Raw genomic sequence first — 26,499 nt, forward strand, 5'->3', positions numbered from 1 at the left:
TCCACATTCTTTGTGTGTGTGTGTGTGTGTACATGTGTACACGTGTGTGAGAGAGAGACAGAACACCCAATTAACAGTTATGAGAAATGCAACAGTGGTTAATTAGAAAAATGAGATGCATCCTACCCTCAGACTTAACCTGAAAGATCTCCACATACAGCTTGAGCTTGTGTGTGGATGTGTGTCTTTGTGTGCCTATGGGTTTGTAATACTATGGCTCTTATGTCTTGTGACACTGTAACTCTCCAAGAGGTACCATATTTTTCGCCCTATAGGACGCACCGGCCCATAGGACGCACCTAGTTTTTTTGGGGGGGGAATAAAGGGGGGGAAATTATTTTTCCCCCCCAGGTTTGCGCAGCCATCCCCAAGCTAGAAGAGGGAGACGGAGCGCTCCATCTCCCTCTTCTGCCTTCAGGGACAGGCTCCCTAGCCTCTGTGGGGGCAGCGGCTTGCCCCACTGTCCCCCGAGCTTGTGGGGCTTCTCCCCCCCCGCCAGCCTCCAGATCAGGTCCGGGAATAGCGGGGTGGCGGCGCTCCGCCTCCCCGCTATCCCCCGAGCTTGTGGGGCTGGCGATGGGGAGAAGCAAGCTTGCTTCTCCCCCCCCCCCGGCCAGCCTCCAGATCAGGTCCGGGAATAGCGGGGTGGCAGCGCTGCGCCTCCCCACTGTCCCCCAAGCTTGTGGGCTGCAGGCTGCTGCCCGCAAGCCTTGCGAGCCCGCGGGAACTCCCGCCGGGCTTGCAAGGCTTGCGGATAGCTTCCTGAAGCCTGGAGACCGAGAAGGGTCAGTGCGCACCGACCCCTCTCGCTCTCCAGGCTTCAGCAAAAGCCTGCATTCACCCCATAGGACGCACACACATTTCCCCTTCATTTTTGGAGGGGAAAAAGTGTGTCCTATAGGGCAAAAAATACGGTACTTCAGCTCCCTCCTTGTTTTTTGATCTATTACAAAATAATCGGCTCCCTCCTCAGATCCTTGAAAAATAACAAACCTCCTACAGTTACTTTTTAGGCTTTAATTTAAATTGGTGTTTGGAACATTTGGACACCCACACAGAGCCTTTTCTGCCATTCCTACGTTTAGCTAACAGTTCAAAAGCTTTCGAAGCCACTGTGGAGCAGGAAAATAATAAAATAATTGTATTGCTGTGCAACATGGCCTAAAGAAGTGGGATTTTTTAAAAAATAAAACTGAGCTGAATATATTCCTCCATGGGACCAATTCTTCCTCAAGAAAAGGGTGGGAGATATACAGAAATGTTTGAGGAGAATCAATCATTCCATTGGGAATTGGGGGTAGCCATATTTCCGTTCCCCAAAGTGCATCCCTGGGAATGATATTACGCTATTGCATTGTTTCCACTGGGGCATCCCATTGTATATGTTTCGTATGATCTTTTTAAATGGTAAGTGTATTTATGTGTATGGTTATAAATGTGTTGCATGTGGCTTGGAGACCTTAGAGTAACAAGTGATTAACAAGTAGAATAAATAATAATGATAATAAAAGTAATGCTATTATTACCAGTCCTTTTTTTCTGGGGGGATGCAGGGGTATGCATACCCCTAAACATTTTGTGAATCTAAGTTTGGCCTCATTGAGGGGCAGTATTTCAATATGAGTAGGAAAATGAGAGTACTCCTAAACATATTTTTTTTAGGAAAAAAGGACTGATTATTACTGTTACGGTTCTTCTTATTTGAAATGTTAATTACTTGCTACCTAAAGGCTTCCAAGCAACATTAATAATAATAATAATAATAATAATAATAATAATAATAATAATAGAAAGGGAAACCACTAGGTTGCTCAGGCAATTCTACCTCCACATCAAGTAGCAACAAAACTTTTTTTTAAAGGATTTAACAAAACCTGAGCCACCTTTTATGGAATGGTAAGCCACCCTCCACCCCAAATTATAGCAAAATGGTCAGCTCTCACCAAAGAATATTACAATATTCAGTGGGTATTTTTGAAGTGTAGTTTAGTTTTTAATGTTTACTGTACTATGTTCCTTATACATAGAATGGCATGGCTGCCTCTGGTGGAGGAATTAGAATACTGCTGAGTGGCGGCAATTGTCAGATATTGTTGTAGGCGGAACATTTGGTTTTTCTGTCTTTGGCGAAAGATTTCTTTATTGGGCTCACCCTGCTTGTACAGTTTCCATATTTCCCATTTATAGATCCAATTTCTGTGGTATTCATTTTTCTTTTAAGCCCCATACTTTCTTTTTAGCATTTGCCACATGTCCCTCAGATGTTGATAATGCACACTTTTTATCTACAGTTAAAAGGATCAGAGATTATTATTCTGGGAAAGAGCCTTTTCTGACTAACACCTGGCTACTGCCAGTCAGAGAAGAGGCTACTAGAGAGACAAAATAGACTGGACTAGAGAGCAAGTCTTGATGCCCATGCCCCCAAAGTGCATTTTGGATATACTGTATTTGAGAGGGCTTTCTTCACTTTCAGAGGCTGTGGAAGACCAAACCCCATAGATTTAACGTCCTCCTTCAGAGTGTGGCAGTAGTCAGCGAATGCCCATCAGCTTAACATTGCTCAGACTCAGGACACTTTGCAATCTAAAAGCATGCATCAGTCTAGGGTTGCGAGGTCAAAACTCAGAGAGACGGCTCCTTATACGATCCATGGTATTTCATGGAAAGGAGATCTACCTGCTCAGGCATCATGGTGGCGTGGAGAGCTATACATGGTGTAATTCAGTGTTCAACTCTGAAAGGTACAGAGGCATTCCCAAGGACTGGGCTTCCTTCACATTTATCTTGTATGTTGTTGTCCCAGACTTCCTAAGGAATTCCGATGATGCAACTTGCCAGTTTTAAGATTATAAATGATCAGGCTTTTTTCCTTTCCCCCCCACTTTCAGATGCAGCTGTATGGAACCAGACGACCCCAGCAATAATACTTTGCTATACTGGCAGTCCAAAAACATGTCTTCGTCAGACATACCTTGGGGAAACCTAACTGTGTCAGTAAGTGTACCACTGAAACACATCACAGATGAACTTTACTCTGACCGTAAAGGTGTGGCCTGTCGAATGTAGGTTGGCAGGGTGTCAGAGATGGGGGGGGGGTCAGGTGTTGTACCCCAGTCTTGCCACTTTTGTAATAACTGAAGATTATATGCAAAGGACAGTCAATGGCTTTATATAGCTATTACCTCTCGTACCGAGGCAGCATGCTTCTGAATACCAGTTGCTGAGGATCATGTATGGGACATGCTCTGCATGTAGACTTCCTTAGACATCTGGTTAACTACTGTGGAGATAGGATTCTAGACTGCGTGAGCTTTTGGTCTGATCCAGCAGGGCTCCTCTTATGATGTAGGGGGCCATCCATGTGATTGGAAAGTCTGCATGCTGTATGGGCCATCCATGCAGGGGTAGCGTACGCAAACCCAGCCCACGCATGTGTTTGCAGTGTCATCTGCAAAGGTCTTAACAGTTAATGAAAATGTGTAGCAACTTCTCTGTCCATGAATTGCAATTACAAATATGGAATACCGTATTTTTCGTCCTATAAGGCGCACCGGCCCATAGGACGCACCTCATTTTTTGGGGGGGGAAATGAATTTAAAAAAATTATTTCCCCCCCCCCAGCCTTGGCTGCCGCCCCAAGCCTTGCGCTCACCTGCCCGAAGCAGGGGGAGCCCTCCGGAGGGCTCCCCGTGCTTCGGGCGACAAGCTGCCGCCCCAAGCCTCACGCACCCGGTGGAACCTCCTGCCGGGCGCGTGAGGCTTGCAGACACTTGCCCGAAGCAGGGGGAGCCCTCCGGAGGGCTCCCCGTGTTTCGGGCGACAGGCTGCCGCCCCAAGCCTCGCGCACCCAGCGGGACCTCCTGCCAGGCGCGCAAGGCTTGCGGACACTCGCGGGGGCTGCAGGCTGCTGCCCGCAAGCCTTGTGAGCCCGCGGGTACTCCAGAGTGGTGGGGCTGGCAGCGGGGAGAAGCGCTCTTCTCCCCGCCGCCCGCCCTGAGATCAGATCCGGGGACAGCAGGAAGACGCGCTGCGTCTCCCTGCTGTCCCCGGAGTGGTGGGGCAGGCAGCGGGGAGAAGCGCTCTTCTCCCCACCGTCAGCCTCCAAACCACTTTGGGAGACAGCGGGATGGCGGCGTTCCGCCTCCCTCTGTCCCCCGACCTTGTTGGGCTGGCGCTGGGGCTCTCCTGAAGCCTGGAGAGCGAGAGGGGTCGGTGCGCACCAACCCCTTTCGCTCTCCAGGCTTCAGTGAAAGCCTGCATTCGCCCCATAGGACGCACCCACATTTCCCCTTCATTTTTGGAGGGGAAAAAGTGCGTCCTATAGGGCGAAAAATACGGTATTAAAGGAATATCTTAGAGGCTAAAAGTCATAAACCTTTCCATTTAATTAAACTTTTCAGTGGTGACTATTCCCTATTGTCATCATTCAGTTTTTTGTTTTTTTAAAAAGCACCAATGCCAGTGTGCACTATTCTGAGAAACTTTGTGTAGTGACAGGGAGCATTACTGAGATTAAGCCCGCATTCATCAAATAGCAGCAGATTTGACCTAAATTCTACCAGATGGTAAATCTGAAGCTGCGATGTGAAAAAAGGGACATGTAAGCTCTATATTTCTCCCCAAATAACACTCCAGATGTTCATCTATAGCAAAAGAGTTAAAATGGAAGGTTTGCAAACATCCTTTCTGTACGTTCCTTTATTGTCAGATGTGTAGATTGTGACCTGGGTAACAGGAAGCGTGGTCTACTTATTCCCTAGCTCCCGGAGAATCTCCATGGCCTGCAATTAAGTTTTATAGGGATATGGATAGCTCAGTTGGTTAAAGTGTGGTGCTGATAACGCCAAGGTTGCAGGTTCAATCCCTGTATGGGAGAGACACATATTCCTGCACTGCAGGGGTTTGGACCAGATGATCCTCAGGCTCCCTTCCAACTCTGCAGTTCTATGATAGCAAGGGAACATGCCCAGGACTGCATAACAGTTAAGGCATTTTCTGTTAAATGATCCTGAGTAGGCATAGGAAGCTGCCTTCTCCTGAACTCAGTACTGTCTCATCTGACTGGCAGCTCAGTAATGGAGCACATACAGAAAGACCTGGCGAAGACTTCCATCTGAAAACCTAGTGGGTCACTAGCTGTAGTTTGATGCCCAGTGCAGTTTTTGATTGTTTAAGCTCCTGTTTGACATGCAGTCCACTTTTTACACGTTGCAGACCCTGGGTTTATTATTTTATCGAGTTTACTAATTATATGCTTATTATTTACTACTATATAATTTGCCATTTAAAATTATACTTAACAGATGCTTGGTGGCATGCAATAGAATTTTAGGTTTGATCCTGGCCTGTCATTTCATAGTTAACTTGGCATACAACAGATTCCATTATTCGTTTTGTTGGATAACACCTAAGTTTACCTAAGCTAGCATTCAAAGCAAGGATCTCATCAACCAGCAGGCGCTGGGACATTCACGGGATATTGGCCTGTAGTCCACGGTGGGTTAGGGACTACCTTCTGCTCATCTTTCGTCTACGGCCTTTATCAGCTCTCCTTTGGTTCCAGGGTCTCAGGCCACTTGGAAAAGAGATTCTGCACCTTCCATGCTCTGAGGTAGCCCACGCTTGCTAGCATGGAAGAATCATGAGGAATGTTCAGTGAGAAAGGCCGCTTTATAGCCTGTACTAATGTAGCACCCCTTAACCTTGTGTTTCTTAAAAACGATCTTCAGGTTTTGCAAAGAGCTCTTAGGGCATGGGTAGGCAAACTAAGGCCCGGGGGCCGGATCTGGCCCACTCGCCTTCTAAATCCGGCCCGTGGATGGTCTGGGAATCAGTGTGTTTTTACATGAGTAGAATGTGTCCTTTTATTTAAAATGCATCTCTGGGTTATTTGTGGGGCATAGGAATTCATTCACCCCCCCCATATAGTCTGGCCCCCCACAAGGTCTGAGGGACAGTGGACCGGCCCCCTGCTGAAAAAGTTTGCTGACCCCTGTCTTGGAACATGTCAGCTTTCCTTCCAATTCACTGTTTCCCCACTGCAAATAATGAATCTGTGGCTGAAGGGATAGAGGCTATTATATTTAAAGAATCCCTCACTGGCATCACTTATCCTGCTCAATGCTCGGGATCCCTTTGTGGTGACAACTACCTGTAACAGGGTTTTCCAATCTTGGGTCTCAAGCAATTTTTGGATGACAATCCTCCTCATCCCTGCCCACTGGTCCCACTAGCTTAGGGATGATGGGAGTTGTAGTCCAAAACAGCTGGAGACCCAAGTTTGGGAAACACTGATCTATATAAGTTTGGGAAACACTGTTCTATAACTCCAACACAGATACAGATGAAAGCATGGACCGGTTGCAGAGGCAGGAGCCAGTGTGGTGCAGTGGTTAAGAGCAGTAGACTCGTAATCTGGTGAACTGCGTTCGCGTCTCCGCTCCTCCACATGCAGCTGCTGGTTGACCTTGGGCCAGTAACACTTCTCTGAAGTCTCTCAGCCCCACTCACCTCACAGAGTGTTAGTTGTGGGGGAGGAAGGGAAAGGAGAATGTTAGCCACTTTGAGACTCCTTTGGGTAGTGATAAAGCGGGATATCAAATCCAAACTCTTCTTCTTCTTCCATGGCCACAGGATACATCCAGCTCTGTTTGGCTGGTTCCTGCCCCATGAGTTCCCAACAGTGCTTGCTGGCGGTGGCAGCATTGCACTTGTCAAGCAGACAATGACAAGTGCCACTTCTACACCACTGCGGAGCTTTGGGATTGGGTTGCTCATAATGGGGTTTATTTTCTGCTTAGGAATTGCATATCCAGAGACACTTGTGTTCATATGTTTGGAACACTTTCTTTTGCCCATGGAAGTTCCCATGAGGACTGTAACTTGCAAGTCAGTAGCAGATGGATCTGAGCTGCGGCAACTTGCCGCACTTCCAAAAGTACCTCAGAGACCGCAAAAGCGGCTGTAGCTGAGATCCATGAAGTGCCGTCTCACACTCTGTCTTCTTCGCAGAAATGGGTGGCTCTTGTGAGCGTGAAAAAGTCCCAGTATTAATATGCAATTATTATTGTTCTCATTTGCAAGTGGGTTACATATTTTTCCATTCCCCGCCCCCCGCCCCTGGTATCGGGGTTGGATTCCCAACTTTGCTATGTTAGTACCTGGCTGCCTTTTCGCATATCTGAAGTTTAAATGCAAAATAATAAATGAATAATCCTTGCGATACTATAGATAATCTGAGATGTCAGGATTAGGGATGTGAGGAATCCCCGCAAGGAATTCTTGCTTGCCTCATTGAAATTCCTTGTGCTCTCCACACTTGCCTTGAAACTTAATTCTAGGCAAAATTCGGTGTCCACGAAGGTTCCACTCTTATCAGTTTCTTTGACTGTTTGGAGAGTTTAGTCTTTAGCTCCCAGGTTCTCCACACCTACCGCACATATTGGCGTGACTTAACCTGCATTAATGTAACTTCAGATGAATGACAGCGAAGAAAGGGAGGGTTCTGCTGAGAAATTTTCTGTTGATTTCCCTTGAGGTTCCTCAGAAATGTCACCTTAGAAAAAAAAAAAAACCCAAAAACAAACACCGAACACCTTAGAATTTCACATTATGCAAAATTCAGTAGCAAATCTAGCTAGGATATAAATAGCCTATTTTGTGTTAGGGATGCTTAAAAAATGGGAATCTTGTAACATGATATACAAAGGAAACATAATCACCATACTGTTAGAAGAAAATAGAACGTATCTTCCATTGAAGATGTTTTGCTTTGTTTTGCTTTGTTTTCTTCTATTAATAATAATGATAATGATATAATGATAATGATAATGTAAAATATATACAAAAATAACATACCTTGAACTAATATAGCAGCAGCAAAACATTCCAGTCCAGAACAGAAAGCTGCAACATGGAAACAACTTTAAAACCCAAGCTGTCACCCATGTTGTAAAATAGCTCAAAATACGTATTGTTTGCATTAGGACAATGCTGTTCCTTTTATGGAAGTGGATGGTTATTTTTTCAGAGTTTATAAAGCCCTGCTAGCTTTTTCTAATTTATTTAGGCTAGAATCAAGATGCTGTTGATTATATATATATATATGCAATAGAACCTGGGAAATATGTATTTTTTCCTGCTAAAATAAAGCTTTAAAAATCACCAATTAGAGATGTTTTATCATTTTTGTTTAAAATGTTCCCTTTTGCATTTGTCGATCTAATTCATTATGGCCTGTGCCAAGTGCAGTTCTCTGGGTTTTTGGATGGAAATCTCACCCAGCCCTTTCTCAGCATGGTGGGGGTTGAAGCAGAGACCTCTTAAATGCATAGCATGTACACTACCACTGAACTATGGCCTTTCCCCTAATACTTTTAGGCCCCAGTTCTTACCTGGGATTAAGTCACACTAAATGCAGTGACAGATAGGTAGCCGTGTTGGTCTGCCATAGTCAAAATAAAAAAAATTCCTTCCTGTAGCACCTTAAAGACCAACTAAGTTAGTTCTTGGTATGAGCTTTCGTGTGCATGCACACTGTGTATCTGAAGAAGTGTGCATGCACACGAAAGCTCATACCAAGAACTAACTTAGTTGGTCTTTAAGGTGCTACTGGAAGGAATTTTTTTTAATGCAGTGAGTCTTGCTTCTGAGTAAACCTGTATAGGATTGCACTGTTAGCTAACCATCAAATGAGGTATCGATGGCATTTAAATGCATTGCTACGCTAGCAAATTTCAATATGAATTTCTTTTTTATATATATAATGTGGGAATTTGCAGTCTGTTAAATGAAACTGACTGTTGGTTATAAAAAGAAAATCTTGTCTTTACTACTTTCTTCTTCACTCATTAAAGAAATGTTAAAAAATAATAATAAATACCGTTCTTGTTTTATATGTAAAAAAATCATATCTCACCTCCTCAAAAAAGGATCGCAGGGCAAGTCACATGTAAAATTGTATGAAGCTGTCATAAAAAACATCAAAACATCTAAAATTCAAGTTCTAGCTTTGTGTATATATCTTCCCTCAACAAAAGGCCGGCCTGGTGGAAAAGGTCCTGAAAGCTAGCCATTGTTGGCAGCTGCCCACCTCAGAGGGAAGATTGTTCCACAACTGGTGCTACCACCAAGAATTTCTAGTAACCCAGGCTTTATTTAGCAGGGGTACAACGAAAAGGGCCTTCCCTGCAGACCTCGTGTCAAATTGTGTCCCTCAGCCTCAGACCAATGGATAAAAAATTGCCCCCAAGCTTTCGTTGGTCAGTATAACTATTATATTGATTAAACTTGCAGTTGCAGTTTTAAATATGGGCTTGTTTTTTTCCTCTCATTGGGAAAACAACAGGCTTACAAGAGAAGCTCCTGAAAAGCTTTTGTAATCATAACAGATTTGGTGTGCTCTAACCTTTAAAGCCCAAGACTGACAGAAAAAAAATTGAGGTTGAAACATACAAAAACAAAGCCCTCCAGATGGTTTGTTTGTCATTGACTAGTCAACCGCTTGGTGTTAAGGTTCACATTTATTCACTCACACTGGCCCAATCTAGTACGTATTCATTTATTCGTGTGCCCTCAGAGCATGGAATGAAAATCCTTACATGAATGTTCTGTGGCAGGGAATCCCATGCATTCCACTTGCATGTGTGGAAAGGGACCCAAATTAGAGGTGCTCATGGAGCCTGCTAAAGAGGAGAAATGTCTTCACCTCCTTGCCAACCATCAGTTCAGCCAGAGGAAGAGAAGGAGAACCTCAGGGCAGAGACACCCAGGCAGGGAATGGAAAATTCTTTCACCCCGAGGTCCACGTTCCCTTCGGAACAGACTTCCGAGGCCATGTGGAATGCAATCACTGCTATTTTTCTAGAAAAAGAGGTGCTGGAACTCAGCCTGAATGCCTCCCTTGTTCTCTCATGATGGCAATAGTGCCCACCTGAGAGGTGCCAGAATTCAGTTCCAGCAAGTTCTGTCTGGGGGAAAAAAGCCCGAAGCACAATTCATAGTTCTTTGGACCCATGCCCCCAAATTTTGCTTTTTCTGGGTGCCAAATTTGATCATAAGCAGCTCCCTCTGCAATCAATGTTGTTTCAGCCTGAATGCAAACAATTTTGTGGAGTCTATTGCCACCTTGTGGCAAAAGGGAACTGTTTCTTCATATTATAGAAGGAATAGTTTGAATCCTCTGAGCTGATGTTTTACATACGGTAACATCAGATTTGGGCAATGATCTCCAAACTCTTATTTACTCAGCACTAATTTAGATAAAGTGGTTTCAGGGTTTTATCTGTGAATTACACCCAACTATTCCTGCATGAAGTAGGCACGTTATTCATATAAACCTTCATTTTTAACTAATTTCCTCTAAAATGCTCAATTAGTTGCAGCTGAACAGGGGGGAAAAACCACTATATTGAAATGTAATTCAATAACATAATGAGAGAAAGAACAGAACCAGTCAAAAAGGCTGTGTTATTGTAAGCATTGGGGGTTGGGGCAGGGGGCAATAAAAGTGAGGTGTGTATTTTGTCTACAAAAACGCCCCCAAAATATATTTATGGGAAATGTCCAGATGTATGGCAGCCATAGCAGTTGTGATTGGGGGGCCTGTGTGATATGCACTGGAAAAACATCACAGAACTATTGCTATCTGTATTCGAGGTTGTCTTTAGTGAACACTTGCTGAAGCTTTGAGGTTTCTGATATCTACATATGCTAAACCATAGCTTAGTAGCCAAGGAAGACTCCATGCATCTTAAGCAGGCCAATGATTGTGATGGTTTGAGATTATGGTGTGAAAGTCTTGAGTGCACATACCATGCATGTTCCAGCCTCTATAAGTAACTGTGTATTTCACGTCAAAGAATATAGACAGTTCCTGTTATTACTGTTTTTGATTGCCTTTGGCTTAGCTTCTGTGAATCAGAGGTGCTTTTAATTTTAATGTAAATGCTAGCTTTATCCATTTTTCAGCACTTCCAGACACGAAGAATGGAACGGCACAGTGCTTCCTGTGAAATGTTGGGACACTATGTAACAGCAAACTTTGGTATTCTGTCAGATATTTGCTCAGCAGAGCGGTTTAACCATTCCTGGATATCTGAGGAGTGTTCTCTAGCATGATGCATATGTTTTCAAACATGCACAAATTAACCCATTTTGCTTAGACATTTTTGCAGCTGACGGCAATAGTGCAAATGCTATTCCCTACTGTGGACCATTTTTTAAAAGGCATACAAAGATGGAAGCCACATTTCTTCGTGGTAAAGCTACCTCTGTAGATTATGCTGTGTTCTGCTATTCTTAGGTGCGCAACTTAAACATCTTCCGCATATTCCTTGCAGGGTGACCAATGCGTTGCCCACCAGATGTTGTTGACTGCAGTTCCCATCAGCCCAGCTAGCGTGGCCAATGGCCAGGAATGATGGGAGTTGTACTCCAACAATATTTGGGCGGTACCACGTTTGCCTATTCCTTCCTTAAAAAGGTAACGTATGACGTTGCCTTAGGTGTCAGGATTTGGACAGATAAATTGAACGCCTTTCAGGTCAGTAGTAATAATGGAATGTGCAGACCAGTCTTTTGTTTCTCTGTGAATAGGATCTGTTGCAAGGATATAAAAATGTGCTTTTGCTTTCCATGTTAGGAATGTAAGGACTGGCAAGGGGCATTTGTAGGACACGCCTGTGGACACCATGGTCCTTACGTCCCAGATGTTCTCTTCTGGTCAGTCATCTTATTCTTTTCTACAGTGACACTGTCATCCACGCTTAAGCAGTTCAAAACCAGTCGATACTTCCCGACCAAGGTAACTTGAATATTATTATTTTTTAATTGTTTTGCAAATGCAGGATACAAGTCTACCTCAACAGAAATAAAAAACTGAACTCGCCAGCAGCACCGAGATTGCACTGATATACTGTGTTGTAGCATTCCCCCCCCCAAAAAAAAGAACTTTAATACTTGCAATGTAGGAGGGAGGAAATGCAGAAGGTTTTATTCTTGCCACCTCGTTTAGATTGAAACAGGGAGCAGTTTGCAGCAGAATACATCAAGCACAATAGACTCAGTTCGGTTAGAAATGTAAATGTGTATGACAGACCGTGATTGTCAGAGGAGAAATCTACTCCAAATTAACAGGTTGGCCAAATGTCAAAATGTCAGGCCCTTCTGTGGGCCTGCGCTGATTTTTTAAAAAAATGGCGGACAGAGACAGGAGAAAGCTTCCTGTTCCTTCCTTAGAAGACAGTCTCTGTAAATTATGTGGTGTGCTGTTATCAATCAGCAGCACCTGGCTGAGCTTTGATACTGATTTCTCAGCCAGGGTTTCTCTCCAGAAAGAACTAGCATTGTCCTAAAGAATACAGGTCTTTGATTAATTTTAGCATAGCAGCTGGGAACACCATAGAGTGATGCAGTTTGCCCAGATGAAATGACTCGGTTGCAAGAAACTGGGCGCACAGATTTGGCCTGTGCGCCAAATTTTATTGTGCTCATAAAGGGATGTGTGTGCAAATCTTCTACCCCCAGTGTATATGTGTGTGTCTGTATTAAAAATGTCTCTCTGCTGTCACTGACCGTTGGCTCAATGTTTCCAGGTGCGGTCTGTAGTGAGTGACTTTGCCGTCTTTCTCACCATCCTGTCCATGGTTTTAATCGACTATGCCCTTGGGATCCCATCACCAAAGCTCCAAGTTCCCAATGCTTTCAAGGTAATTCCTGACACCGGTCGTACCTGGCTTGGTGTGAAAAGTGAAATTTGCCACAACAAATATGTTTACAAACCAGCTGTTGTTTCTTTCTGAATGGATCAAAATAATGACACAAAAGTGGAGGTACGTATTGTCTGAGAAAACTAATAAATCAGAAAAGTTAAATTCAAAAGGATTTCTAAAAAAACAAAAACAGAACAAGACGTTGCTGTAAAGTGATTTAGACTGGTCTAATAAGAATAGGTTAGTTCAAGTTGTACCCAAACTTGTAGTCCAAAAGCAGCTGGAGACCCAACTCCCATCTAGGGTTGCCATATTTTGAAGAGCAAAAAAGGAGGACACATTTGCCGACTTCTGCTTTTAACTATGGATCGCTATGAAGACTTACCCATGAAAAAGAGGACATGGCTTGGAAAATAAGACATACGGCAACCTATTTAGCGGGACCAATGGTTAGGGATGATGGGAATTGTAGTCCAAAATCCGCTGGAGACCCAAGTTTGGGAAACCCTGGGTTAGTTTAATAAGTATGTTTTACCCCCCTCCTTAATTCACAGTTGTTTCCTCATTAGGCCTCCAGGGCTCTTGCAACATTAACAAGTGTGATCCTCTGTCTTGTAAGGAATTTTAGGGTTGCCACTTCCATTTATCATATTTGATATTTTATGTGTCCTTTCTAAAGCAGCATCTTGCCTTGGATTTTGAATGTTTACAGTAGGTGATATTATCCTGCAGGCCTCCACAGTGATGAAATAACCCCGCCCCGCCTCCCATCCTGAAATTTGCTCTTGTTTTTTTAGCCCACCAGAGATGATCGTGGCTGGTTCATTTCGCCTTTGGGGACCAATCCTTGGTGGACAGTGCTGGCTGCGCTAATCCCGGCTCTGCTTTGTACTATTCTGATATTTATGGACCAGCAGATTACAGCTGTTATTATAAACAGAAAAGAACATAAACTAAAGGTAAAGTGCAAAAGCTGTTTTCATCTTTCTGGTTAGCATTCTAGCATTTTCTTCAATGCAAGTTTTTCCCCCCACTTCAAAAATGCAGTTTTTTGTTTTTGTTTTAGAAAGGCACTTAGAATACAGATATTTTCACACTTTTCCCTGTCCAATGTGAAATGTGTGTGTTTCTGTGCAAGCAGTTTGATGTATGTCAGGAAATGCCGAACCTTTGTTAACTCGAATGTATAGGAGGGAACTTGCAGAAGTCCCAGGCATATGATGCAGGCAACTGAAAATGCAGAGCATAAGAAACTGGGGATATATTAAAAAAAATGACAGTATTGCCATGTAATTCAGCCTTGTGAATATCCACAGAAGATACGATCTTGCACATTTCTGCGATAGGCTGGATGCAAATGAGGGTTTTGAAAAATGCAAAAAGTTTTAAGAAGGCTTTGTTTCCCATGGGGCACAGATATACTGTTCCACCATTGTCATACAAGTTTTGTAATTTTTTGCAATGCTAAAACCCACAAGACCTGTTCATGAATGCTAACAGTGTAATTAGCACTCGAAACACAAGCGATTCTCTCTTTTAAACAGCTCTCCTAAGAAAAGAATGCTGGCCTCCAGCCTTCCTCATTTGTAATTTGTTGTAGGGTATTAATTTTCATTAGCTTACTGACTGAAAGTCATAGCTTTGACCCTAGGCTTTAAGGGCTGTCCTTTACAGCTTAATTGTATCTGCTTCCTTCTTGTTAAGTGGTTTTCTTATATGTGACGGACTGAGTTTTAATTTCTTTTGTGCCCTGCCCTGAGATTGGTTCTGATGACCTGCACTAAATAAATAAATAATCATAGAAGCGAGATCCCCATCTTTCCCCCGCTTTATAAAAACTTTCCTAACTGGTTGCCTGGAAACTAGCCACAAGACAAGCGGCTAATTCATAAACACAATGTAATTGCGATAAAGGCACCCGGTGTTGTAGGCTCACGGCACAATAAATGTGCTAGTCTTTCCTCGATGTTTTCCTACCCGCCTCCTGTCTTGCCGAAGCTTAAAGTTTTCTAGCGTCTTCCAACTTTCCACACAACTGTCTTTTCCATCCTTTTTACTCCCGCTGTGGAAAACTGCAGCAATTGAGTGCTTAGAATTGCTGGGTTCCAAAAGACACATTTGCAGTGGAACCCTTCCAACAGATTGGGGGGTGGGGGGTGGGGAATGAAACAAGGTTCATCACTTTTCGGACCAAAAAAAAAAAGGTTGGAAGAAGCTTCAGGAACCAGCTTGTCCGCTTGCGTGCCCAGATTTTTCAGCTTCTTTGACTCTTTGGGAAGCGGCAGCACAGTCATTACAAATGCATTTTCAGCCTCCTTTTCACACTGCAACTTCTTGGTTGCTGTGAATGGTTCCCCCCCCCCCTCCATGGGTTACTTCCCTCCCTCCCTCCCTCCCCTGCCCTCTTTGTCAGTCAGGCTCCTTGTGTCAATCCGCAGTGTTTTGTGTGGTTAACTTGACAGATGCAGGGAGTTCCTGCCAAGGTTTAGAATGTGCCCCCCTTTTTTTTCATTTCAGCAGTGGCATGTGGGAGTCAGATGGTCTTCCTGGCTGCCCTCTTGCTTTGCTGCATATTCATATTTTTTCCCCCCCTTGCTCGGGTCTGATGTAGCATCATCACCTGTTGCCATGCCTCCTTCCTCTCCCATATGTCACTTTCCTCGGGCTTCTATGCGAATGTGAGGAAAGCTGAAACCCAGACACTGTTGGAAGTGGCGTACTTGCACTTAACAGCAATTTCACCCCTTTTGACTTTTGGAAAAGTCAGCAGGCATAAGGCCAGATGTTTAAAAGAAGTACAGATTGCACATTCTGTGAGGCACCAGCTCCTTGAAGTGGCTATGAGGACATGGCTTGTCCCTGCGTTTACGCTTTTGTCCTGTGCTGTGTAATCTGTTTTGAATTGCCCTGGAGCTTTGGATTCAGGGTGGTATTATACTACTATTACTACTACTACTACTAATAAAAATAATTGTCCCTTTTCTGCTGCTATGGTGCTGATGACCAAGCTATGGCAAAAAGGCTTTTAACATGCTATTTCCCATCTCCACACAATGCATCCGTAGAAGACAGATCTGAGTGTGTTGTTCCTAACCGGAACTTGCGCTCTGTTTTGAATTTCTTCTGCGGCATTTCTAAATTTTGTAAGCTATCGCAGGGCTAGGGTGAAAGCGACTTAAGAATGAGTTCATGGGCCAATAATCCAGCAAGCTCCTTTCGATGCATGGAACTTGTTTGGCTGCGTTTGGCAGGAATATAAACAGCTCCGTTGAAATGAATGGGACAGCCTCTCAGGTAAGGGAGCTCTCGATGTTCATCAGAGCAGTCTCACAAATGCAAAGCATTGAATTGAAGCAGAAGTGTCTGCCTAATACAAGAAAGGCTCAAATCCAACCACGTATGTTATACCACAAGCAAGGCTGAAGAACAAAGGTAACCTGCAGTAGCACAGCCATTGCCTAACAGTTCACGTACTTCGTGCAATCATCGTTAGACTAGCTGCTAATTGGGGCTGCCGGCTGTTCAGAAGGGTCATGCAGGGTGCTGGCTTCTGCCTTAGCAATGTTGCTTATTGCCAGTGTGGTGTAGTGGTTAAGAGCGGTAGACTCGTAATCTGGGGAACTGGGTTCGCGTCTCCGCTCCTCCACATGCAGCTGCTGGGTAACCTTGGGCTAGTCACACTTCTTTGAAGTTTCTCAGCCCCACTCAACTCACAGAGTGTTTGTTGTGGGGGAGGAAGGGAAAGGAGAATGTTAGCTGCTTTGAGACTCCTTAGGGTAGTGATAAAGCAGGATATCAAATCCAAACTCCTCCTCCTCCTCTTCTTCTTCTTTGGTTTATTGCCTTTAACAGAAGGGCTGCGGCTATCACCTGGACCTGCTGATGGTGGCTCTCATGCTGGGCGTGTGCTCCCTCATGGGCCTGCCGTGGTTTGTTGCCGCCACCGTTCTCTCCATCTCTCACGTGAACAGCTTGAAGCTGGAGTCGGAGTGCTCTGCTCCAGGAGAGCAGCCCAAATTCCTTGGCATCCGTGAGCAGCGGGTCACAGGACTCATGATATTCATTCTGATGGGCTCGTCCGTTTTTCTGACCCGAATTCTTAAGGTAGGCTCATGCTTGGGGGAGGGGGAACCAAGGGAAAAGTAAATAGCGCTACTAAGGATTTAAATTCTAGCACAGATGTTCTTGTTTTTTTAATGCATGGGTGTATGTGTCTTGATGCGGTGCTGGGCAAGGTTCTTATTGCCTAATACAAGAAAGGCTCAGACAAACTGAGCTATCCAGTCCACACCACAGATCACACACCAAAGAGCCCAGGTTCAATGCTTGGCTTCCCCAGTTTACGAAAACAAACAAACAAACTGAAAGATTGGATCTCAGACTGCAGGTGATGGGAAAGAGCTCTGCATGAGATTTTGGAGAGCTGTTGTTCTTTGGAGTGGGGCATACTGGACTGGATAGGCTAATAGTCTGACTCAGTGGAAGGCATTTTCATAGACTGATGTGTTAGTGCTCCACATGAACAACAACAGAAACGGTCCACCTGCTGATAGGATCTGTCAGCTTTTTAATGGTCAAATAATAAGCAGGCATTCTTATGTTTTCAATTGTTATTATGCATTTTACTTTGTATTTTATTGCTGTTACAAGCCCTGAGCACCATATGGCAGAAAGGTAGGGGCTGGTTGAGGGAAATCTAATACAGAGACAAACAAATACTTTGTTTTGATGTTGTCAATGTAGAAGCCAGGGTGAGCTGGCTTCTACATTGATTTGAAGGTAAGGACAGGCCAACTTTTAAGGGGAATGTCAGGGAGAGCTTTTTATATTCCACAGGTAATGCTAGTGTTGGATTAATGTCCAAATCCACAGATCCGTGCTTTTAGTAGTAGGTTGCATGCCTGCTACTATACTGATGTGGAACATGCAATTGGTGCTGGGTTGGTTTGGACAGAAGAATTTAGGAAAAGGACAGGGACTGAAGTTCAGAAAGTCTGAAGACGCCCCCCTCCCAAAACAAGGATGTGTGTAGTCTCTGCTGGGTGCAGCTGAAGCAGTGAAAATTCACCATCAAACACTCCTTCCTGTATAAGACCCTGGTAGTCAATCGCCTTTGTTGAAAGCCTTTTCTGCCTGTCATATCTGCCAGTGAAGTGAGACCCAGTTTTTGATTTTGACCTTCTTTCTCCTCTTTCCAGTTTATCCCTATGCCAGTGCTTTATGGTGTATTTCTTTACATGGGTGCCTCTTCTCTAAAAGGAATTCAGGTTAGTGAAATATTTTTTGTGTGGCTCGTTACGCCTTTCATTTGCCCCTTGCTTGCATTATACGCATTGCTGAGTTTCACAGAGATATTGGAAAGGTGCAACCAATACGAAATGGAGCCCTGCAACTTTCAGTGTCACTGGCAGCAGGAATTTGCGGCGTGCAAGAGGAGGCGGCCATCATCTGCATCTGGCACAGAGCTAGGCTTACCGTCCTGCTTGCCTTTTCAATACTGAACACCACATGCTGTTCAGTAAACTACAGGCCAAGCCACTGCATTGGTCAATGAAGCCATGTCCACTTACCGTAGCGTCAACTTCAGTGGCACAATACTTTGGACTTGCCATGGTGCACACTTGCCTACATGACCGCCTGCCGCTGTTTTACACCTACGTGCATCATGTTAGCTAGTTGTGATAAAAATATATGCCTTACACAAATAGTTGAAGACAAATATTTAACTTCTCAGTTTGGCAACAGTTGAACAAGTATTATTTACATATACATTAATGAATGCAATGCGTTTCTCTCCCTTGAGCCCAAGAGAGGGCTTAGTCTTTTTTTCTTTCAAAACTCATTTGTGGCAGTGCATAACTTATAATCCATAGCTTGCCTGTCCTCCCAGCATCCTCCAGAGAGCATCTGCATGAAGTCCCCACACCTCTCACATTCACAAAGACAGAACTAACAGAACAACCAAGCAACTTCCAACTGCCCCAATACCGTTTATTTTTTGTGAAATACATTTATAGTGCAAATACAATACAAACACTAACACATCATGTTCGCTATTTAAAACCACAGGCTATCCTTAAGCAGCCTAATGCGGAATCATGGTTGCACAACACTTGTGTATCTGGTTCACTTGCACACATCCTCTTGCCGGTGTTTGTTGTGTTATTCAGTTCAGGTGTTGTTGCTTCCATGCACAACAGCACAGGAGCCAGGAGTAGGGCTGAGTAGTCCTGCCCATGACATTTGTGTCTCTAGCACAGTCACCTGCAGAGATGGGGCCTTCCTGCATACAGATGTTTGTGTGGAGGCTTCTGGGCCCCGGAAACACCCTTAGGTCACACGGTAGCCCTCATGAGACAGTTGTCTGTGCAAAGGCTGCCTCTGCAGATGCTCATGTTGTGCTTGTGTCCTTGGAGATATTCAGTGTATGTGATGAGAGGAGGATGGGGCGACTCAACACAGAGAATTAATGTGGTGTCTATAGGAGCACTGCTTGTGTCTTTACCTTCTGAATACCCTTTGTTACAGCCATTTATCCTTGCTCTTTTTATTTCATCTGTAGAGGGTCTGTAGAGGAATGACTCTTGCATTTCCCTGCCTCCCGAATTTCTTTTCCTTTCTCAGCTTTTTGACAGAATCAAGTTATTCTGGATGCCTGCCAAACACCAGCCTGACTTCATCTACCTGAGGCATGTCCCTCTCCGAAAAGTCCATCTTTTCACCGTCATCCAGCTGAGCTGTCTTGTGCTGCTGTGGGTTATCAAGGCTTCAAGAGCTGCCATTGTCTTTCCTATGATGGTATGGATCCGTTTTGCGGAATCTAGAAGGTCCAGGCAATCCATAAAAGCAAAATTGAATAACTGATATTAACTAAGCTTACAGAGAGTCAAAAGGTGCCCTTCAGGGGAGAAAGTCCATGGAGATGATTGGAAGCTATTTCTCAATAGGTTCTTAATTATCCCGCTTTATTTTTGCAGGATAAATAAGAACGCAGTGCTTATGCACTGATCAGACCCAGACCTGCTTATCTTCAACTAAGAGGATTTTATGCTTTTTAAAAAACTACAAATGCCAAGTTTCTCTTAAATAATTGCTAGTTCAAAATAGGCTAATCTAGATAAAAGCACATTAGCATTACTGTTCACCTCCAAATTGAATCAGTGCCTTTACCAGATTAAAATAGGCTTGTCTATGTAAAGGAAAAAACAATTTGGCCCTTGCTCAGATAGGAATCTTTGCACTAGACGGTGGCGTTTTATTTTCACCTCATAAAAATAAATGGCTCAAGTCTGCCCAGAAACTATCAAGAATTTTTTTTTTTAAGACCTATCAGCCATGGACATGATTTTTGTTTCCTGTTTTGCTTCTGTGAGCATGGGGTTGGAAAAAAGACAGAATGGACCAGAAAAAAGAGAAGACGACCATATTGTCTGGTGTGCTGGTTGTTATATTCCCATACTTAGGCTCCCCTGCTAAAAAACCATTGTTTCATTCCTTTGGGTTTTGTTGAAACTATCAACTCTCATTCAAGGCCATCTTTAGCCAGATGAGTCACTGAACATGAGGCAAAATATAAGAAGTCAGGACCATTAAAACTAAAAATCTGCAAATTTAATTAAATACATAATTTTACATGAATTGAAAATAAAACAATACAAATATAAAACTGCTTTTGAATTCAGTGGGGTTAAGAATTGCAATTTTTCAAACAGTGAAAATCCGGAGAGAAAAGTTGTTAAGCCTTTTTTTTTTTTTTTGTAAAGTTGGCAAAAAGGAAATTGACGTTTTTGAGCTATTTTTATGGGAAATCATCAAAAATTACACTGCTGACATGGGTTGCTATATCTCTGGATTTTCCCGGACATTTTACCGATTTCTGCCCAGACACTGCTGCTGACTGCAGTATTCCGGATCTGTCTGGGAAATTCCAGACATATGACAACCCTAGCGGTGTTACTTTAGTCTCGTACCCACGAATTTTGCCATTTTAGGATTAGGCCTGTTTCTTTTGGATTTTGTCTTTTAAGAAACATACCTTTTACAGCTGTCCATATTATAAATATCTTTGAACAGGTCTTGGCCCTGGTGTTTGTTAGAAAACTCATGGACTTATTTTTCACGAAACGGGAGCTCAGCTGGTTGGACGATTTGATGCCAGAAAGCAAGAAAAAGAAGTTGGAGGATGCCGAAAAAGAGGTAAATTTTCTTTCTTTCTTTCTTTCTTTCTTTCTTTCTTTCTTTCTTTCTTTCTTTCTGTTCACACTTGATCAAATGAATACAGCATGAAATTTACAGCCCATGCTTATCAAAGAGAACAACAACTACCAGGCTTTTAGAAGACATCTGAAGGCAGCCCTGTTTAGGGAAGCTTTTAATGTCTGATGATTACTGTATTTTAATATTTTGTTGGAATCCCAGCCAAATGGGCAGGGTATAAATAATAAATTATTATTATTATTATTATTATTATTATTATTATTATTATTATTATTCTCTGTGAAATATGAGAATGCTTTCATATAGCAAATCTAAGTGTCTGTGGGAACTTTTCACAGAGAAGCAAAGTTTTAACCAATGCTCAGATGCTCATGCAGACATCTTTGAAACCACTGAGTTGTACCCTGTTCTATCCTTGCGTGAGCGGAGCGGACTTCTGATTGCTCAGTAGGACTTTGCCTTCCTCTCCTCCCCCTGCGTGCCCTCAAAATCTGCTCATGTGGAGTTGTAGGAGTAAGGGAAAAGAAGGAAGGTGATATCCTAGTGTGCAAGCAGAAGTCTGCTCACACGACATTGGATTCTGCCTACCAAGCCTACCCTGCCAAATAAATGGGGTCATATGCCAGGCCACACCCGTCTTCCAGCCTCCTTGCCCAGGCTTACAACACTACCAGATACCAGATGATAATCATCGCTACTCAGAGAGGAGAAAGGTACTGGAGAGGCAGCCAGCAAACTCACCCCAGCTTGCATTCCTGCTCCACTACACTACTGAACCCACCACCCATAGCTAATCACTTTCTAGGAGTGTTATGTCATTAGTGACCCCAATAACCTGTGTGTAGTGGAGGGCAGGCCTGGACATCAAGAATAAGGGTATAAGGGCTTTGCAGCGTGTAATGACTTGCCCTCTTTCTACTCTCCATCCACCTTTTCCTTCTGGAAATTGATTTGGTTGTGCATCCTTTCCCCCACGGCACAGCCAGAAAGGGCTTTCTCCCAAGTGATGTGTTCTGTCTCTCATAATGCAGAAGCGACTCAAGGGAGACAGGTGTGTTTTTCGCAATCGTCGCAGGAGTCCTTTGCTTTTCAGTCTGATATTTCTTCTTATGCATCCCTCGCTTTTTTCTTTTTAGACCTGAATGGTGACAAAAAAACAAAACTAGGAATGCACACCTTTTAAAAATATATATAAATAAATAAAATCTACTTTTATTTTCAGTCGCTGTCTTTTTTGATGGGTTATTATTATTATTTTACATAATATGGCATTGCTAAATATTTGAGGCTATTATTAAACCTGTTCAGCTGTCAAAATCCTGGGAAGCTGTGAAGCCTGGAAATGACAAAATTAACTGGGAATAAAAATAAATAAATAAATATATGAAGCGGCGCCTCTGGAATGTAATTGGAAAGTCACCATTTATGCTTGCTTTAAAAATAGAAATGGGCTCTTTGTACAAATAGAAATGAAGCTGACAGGATATTTTAAAGGTGCTGGTTGGATTGGATCAAGATTTTAATTTTGCAACTTGCTTTTCAACATAAGAGAGGAAAATCCCATCTGTGATGAGCAGTCAGCGTCAAGACAAGAAATTATATTTATTCACAGTCTGTGGATTGATTGCATTTGTATCCCATATTTTCCTCAAGGGGTGTGTGAGGTGACATACATAGTTCTCTTCCTCCTCACAACAGCCTGTGGGGTAGGCTAGTGTGTTCTGCCACTGGTCCATATTTTAATTCTAAATATTCCGAGGCCAGTTTCATCGTGCTGCCATTGCCTGCCAATGGGCACTTGGAACATGGAGTGAAGATGTAGCTTCTGTACTAAGAGCCTCTAGAGAAGGACTAAATAAATCCTTTTCAGCTTGGGGGGGGGGGGTGGTATACACAGTTGTAGTATATGCGCGACTATCACATCTGTGTGGGTCTTTGCTACCCAGTTGGCCATAGGGTCAGCTGGGCGGGGTACAAATAATAAAATTATTATTATTATTATTATTAAAATTATTACTTGGATCCCAAGCCATTTAGGCCTTTGTAACTCAGGTGTACAGGTGAACTCACACCGTGAGGAACTAGCTAACTTGCTTCCTTTCTAGAATATACAATTTTCCACCATGAAAATTAGCTTCCTCTTTGGTACTGCCCTTTAAACAGAGTGCCCTGATTTTTGGCACCTGCTTTTTTTACTCACAAAATAGTTAACAGGAAAGATGCCATCCTATGGAAAATTTGAGTAAAACAATTTGGGAGGCGGGAGAGAGAGAGAGAAGATATTACCTTGTTTTCCTTTCTCGTGAGTGAATCTATAAGTGTGTGGAAACTATTACAGCAGAGTGGTGTTTGTTCCTATCTAAATTATTGTGTTTTTCCCCACTCTAGGAAGAGCAAAGCATGTTAGCGATGGAAGAGGAAGGCACTGTTCAGTTACCACTAGATGCGCATTACAGGTAAACCACTGGGATACAAAATTGTCCCTGATCAAAATTCTTTTTCTAGAAAAATAGTACTGCAGATACTTCCCTTTTTGTGCCAGCTGGATTAAAAGCATCTTCTGGTGGTAGTGGTATATTAATTGGGGGGGGGGGCTGCTACCCACAGCATTGTTGCTCCTTTTCTAATTTGGAAGGTGTCTGCAGTCGCTTTAAAATTAAAAAATAAATACATTGAGAGACCGATCACAGATCTTCTACATCACATCCGCTTTGGCTCTTAGTTTGCACTGTACGTATCTTTAAAAGATCCCTTTTGCCCATTGGCAATAGCACCCACCTATCTCACAACCAGTTTTGTTGCACATTATTTGTTTAAAGCATTTTTGCCTCAATTCAACTGAAAACCCGCCCCCTGAGAATTTTGCAGAACAGCCAAAAAACCAGGGCAACCTCTGCCCTCAGCTTTACAATCTATATAAGCTATACATGTATAGATGCCCTACCTACTCCCCTGAAATGAATAGGGAAACTCTATTGGGCTGGAGCTCTTAGTTTGTTTTGCATTAGTGCATAGAGAGCTGAGAAAGCGGAGCACAGACATTCTGGAGCCGCTATTAAATCAATGTATCAAGGCTGAACCATTTCTTGGTCCGTAAGTAACTATAGAGTTTCAAACAGAGGTCTCTTCCAGTCAAGCTGTATGATACCAGGGATTGATCCTGGTACCTCTTCCTGTGTAAACCACATGCTCTTTCATGGAGCTATGGGCCTTTCCCTTGAAGCCTGATGCTCCATTGACTGAATTGCCTAAATTATTGGCTAAATATTGTGTTATGCCTACTTTAAAGCGGATCAGTGAGTTTATTTTAGTTACTTGTTTGCACAGTACTTCAGAAAATAAATTCCGGTTGCCTCTCTCTGTGTGCTCATTCTATTCTAGAGATGACCCATCTGTAATAAATATTTCTGATGAAATGTCAAAAACAGCTGTGTGGAAGACACTGTTGATATCGTCAGACAATACCAAGGATAAGGAGTCCAGCTTTCCTTCTAAAAGGTTTTTTTTATTATTATTATTAAAAAAATTATCCTATATTTATATCTTAATAGTTCAGTGATAATTAGTTGCCTGCAGAATAAATATGATGATGATGCAGAAAATAAATAAAAATGCTGAGATACTTATCTTTGAAGGCAGATAATGAGAACCTTATGAACACATTATGTCCATTCTGCTGCAGGGATTGTAGGTGGAAGCCAATAGCATAATATCACAACAGAAGGGAGAGTGCATGGATTCACACATTACACAAGTTCATGCTCTCAGCTGCTGCCCCAGCAGAGCCTCTAGAATCCCCAGGTCTCTGAAGATGCTTTCAGAGCCAACCTGTCATCCAAAATGGCCTTTCTTTTCTCCTTAGGCCAGCAGGAATCACCATGGAAATATGGACTAGCAGGAATGGCCAAAGGGGTCAGCTCAGTCCCTGGGTAGATATTCATGTCCATCACTTAAAGATGCCTCCTCCATATGGAAGCAGTTTTGGGGGAAAGGGCAGGATATAAATTTAATAGCTAACTAACTAAACTAAACTTAACTAGCGGTGGGCTGTAAATAAATCTTCCCACTCCTGGTAAAAAAAAGAGAGAAGACGTTTTGACATCCTTGTCAAGTGCATTCTCTGTTCTGTTCCTTTCCTAATGCCCTGGTCTTTCTGGATCCATAAGAGAGATTGTCTCATTTTAACTTAATTATTGTACAGCAGCTTGTGTTGGAGGCGCCTTGTCCATGATTTGTAATCCTAGCTTTGTACTATACTGTATTTGCAACATTGGGACTGTAGCATAGCTGTCAACTTTTCCCTTTTATTGTGAGGAATCCTATTTGGAATAAGGGAATTTCCCTTAAGAAAAGGGAAACATTTACTGTACTGTAGGTGTGCCTCTTAGCCTACAAGTGAGTTTCTCAGACAACACAGGTCCCTATTGGATCATGCTTGTCTTCACGCTCTTTTCAGGGCGAATTTGGCTATTGTAAACATGAGAGATTCAGATAGCTTACATCATGTATACCAACCATAACAAACTGAGGATCATCTGTAGCTGTTGTGTTCCAACTCTGTGGGTAAGAATATGAATCAACATATTCAGCTCACATTAGCTACAGTAAAAAATAAATAAATCACAATTGCATTCCTGCCACACATACACTCCTTTCCAAATGGAGGCTTGCTAAAAGTCTGCCTGCTCAGAGTAGTACTGTTTAGAAGAACTGAATGATTATTGAAAGCGTAATTAATTCCGTGCAGGTGCAGTTACCTGCCGAACCAGAGGTTTGCTTAGGGCTGGACAGAGCCTTGCTCTCCCCTTTTCATCACAATCTGGGACAGAGGATGCTACTTTATATCAAGCCAGATTATTGGTCCATCAAATTCAGTATTGTCTGCAATGACTGGCAGCCCACCAGCTGTGGGCTGTGGCTGTTTCCTAGTAGTTTGAGCCCAGGTCGAAAGGGAAGTCTGGCTGGGGATTCCTGAGGTGCGTGTGTGTAGACATAGATTGTGCACTGAGCAGTGGGGAGAGCAGGACACTGTTAAGCCCCTGTGTCAGTTGCATTCAAGTATTGGCTAGCTTATATCTTAAATTAATTGTGAAACTGTAAAAGCAGATGGCCATTTTTATGGTGACATCTCTATTTGATACGCTTAACTGAGTATACATGCAACTGTGTTTAACCACTATTTCCCTCAATTGCCATTCCTTTTGAATTAACATGATTTTCTACTTAATTGTTCCATTATCACATTTCTACTATAAGCTCCCCTACCTAATCTCTCTTGAAGCTGATTCCCCAAAGGTAAGATCCTGCCCCTGAACCTCTGCCTTGATTCCTTCCCCCACTACTAAATGGTGTCTTTTGGTAACCTCTCTAATTTACTGTGTGTAAATTTTGGGGAGACAAAATTTACTAGAAGGGTACGGAATGCACGTTTCAAAGGCCGCTTGGAAAACATGCCTATCTGTTCTTCTGAGATCGGATGCCACAAATGCATTCATTTTTTCTAAACACTGTAATTCAGGCAAACGTCAGAACCCTAGCAATCTCCTGGAGATATCAGATGCACTCGTAA

At 43.0% G+C, this 26,499-nt stretch overlaps 1 protein-coding gene across 8 annotated transcripts in view; it reads left to right on the forward strand.

The window, feature by feature from the left end:
* Positions 1-26,244, forward strand: part of SLC4A10 (solute carrier family 4 member 10) — a 152,314-nt gene extending 126,070 nt beyond the window's left edge. For all 8 annotated transcript variants that reach the window (XM_083493272.1, XM_083493275.1, XM_083493273.1 and 5 more), the window contains 11 exons: positions 2,892-2,997; positions 11,645-11,806; positions 12,597-12,710; positions 13,511-13,672; positions 16,566-16,817; positions 17,912-17,980; positions 19,338-19,511; positions 20,787-20,909; positions 23,319-23,386; positions 24,312-24,428; positions 26,187-26,244. In XM_083493272.1, coding sequence (XP_083349398.1) covers positions 2,892-2,997; positions 11,645-11,806; positions 12,597-12,710; positions 13,511-13,672; positions 16,566-16,817; positions 17,912-17,980; positions 19,338-19,511; positions 20,787-20,909; positions 23,319-23,386; positions 24,312-24,428; positions 26,187-26,199 — 1,360 coding nt within the window. In that variant the 3' untranslated portion in view covers positions 26,200-26,244. The remainder of the gene's footprint in view (positions 1-2,891; positions 2,998-11,644; positions 11,807-12,596; positions 12,711-13,510; positions 13,673-16,565; positions 16,818-17,911; positions 17,981-19,337; positions 19,512-20,786; positions 20,910-23,318; positions 23,387-24,311; positions 24,429-26,186) is intronic.
* Positions 26,245-26,499: the final 255 nt, after the last annotated feature.

The sequence above is a fragment of the Podarcis liolepis genome, assembly GCF_965112155.1.
Source record: "Podarcis liolepis genome assembly, chromosome: 1".
Lineage (NCBI taxonomy): Eukaryota > Metazoa > Chordata > Lepidosauria > Squamata > Lacertidae > Podarcis > Podarcis liolepis.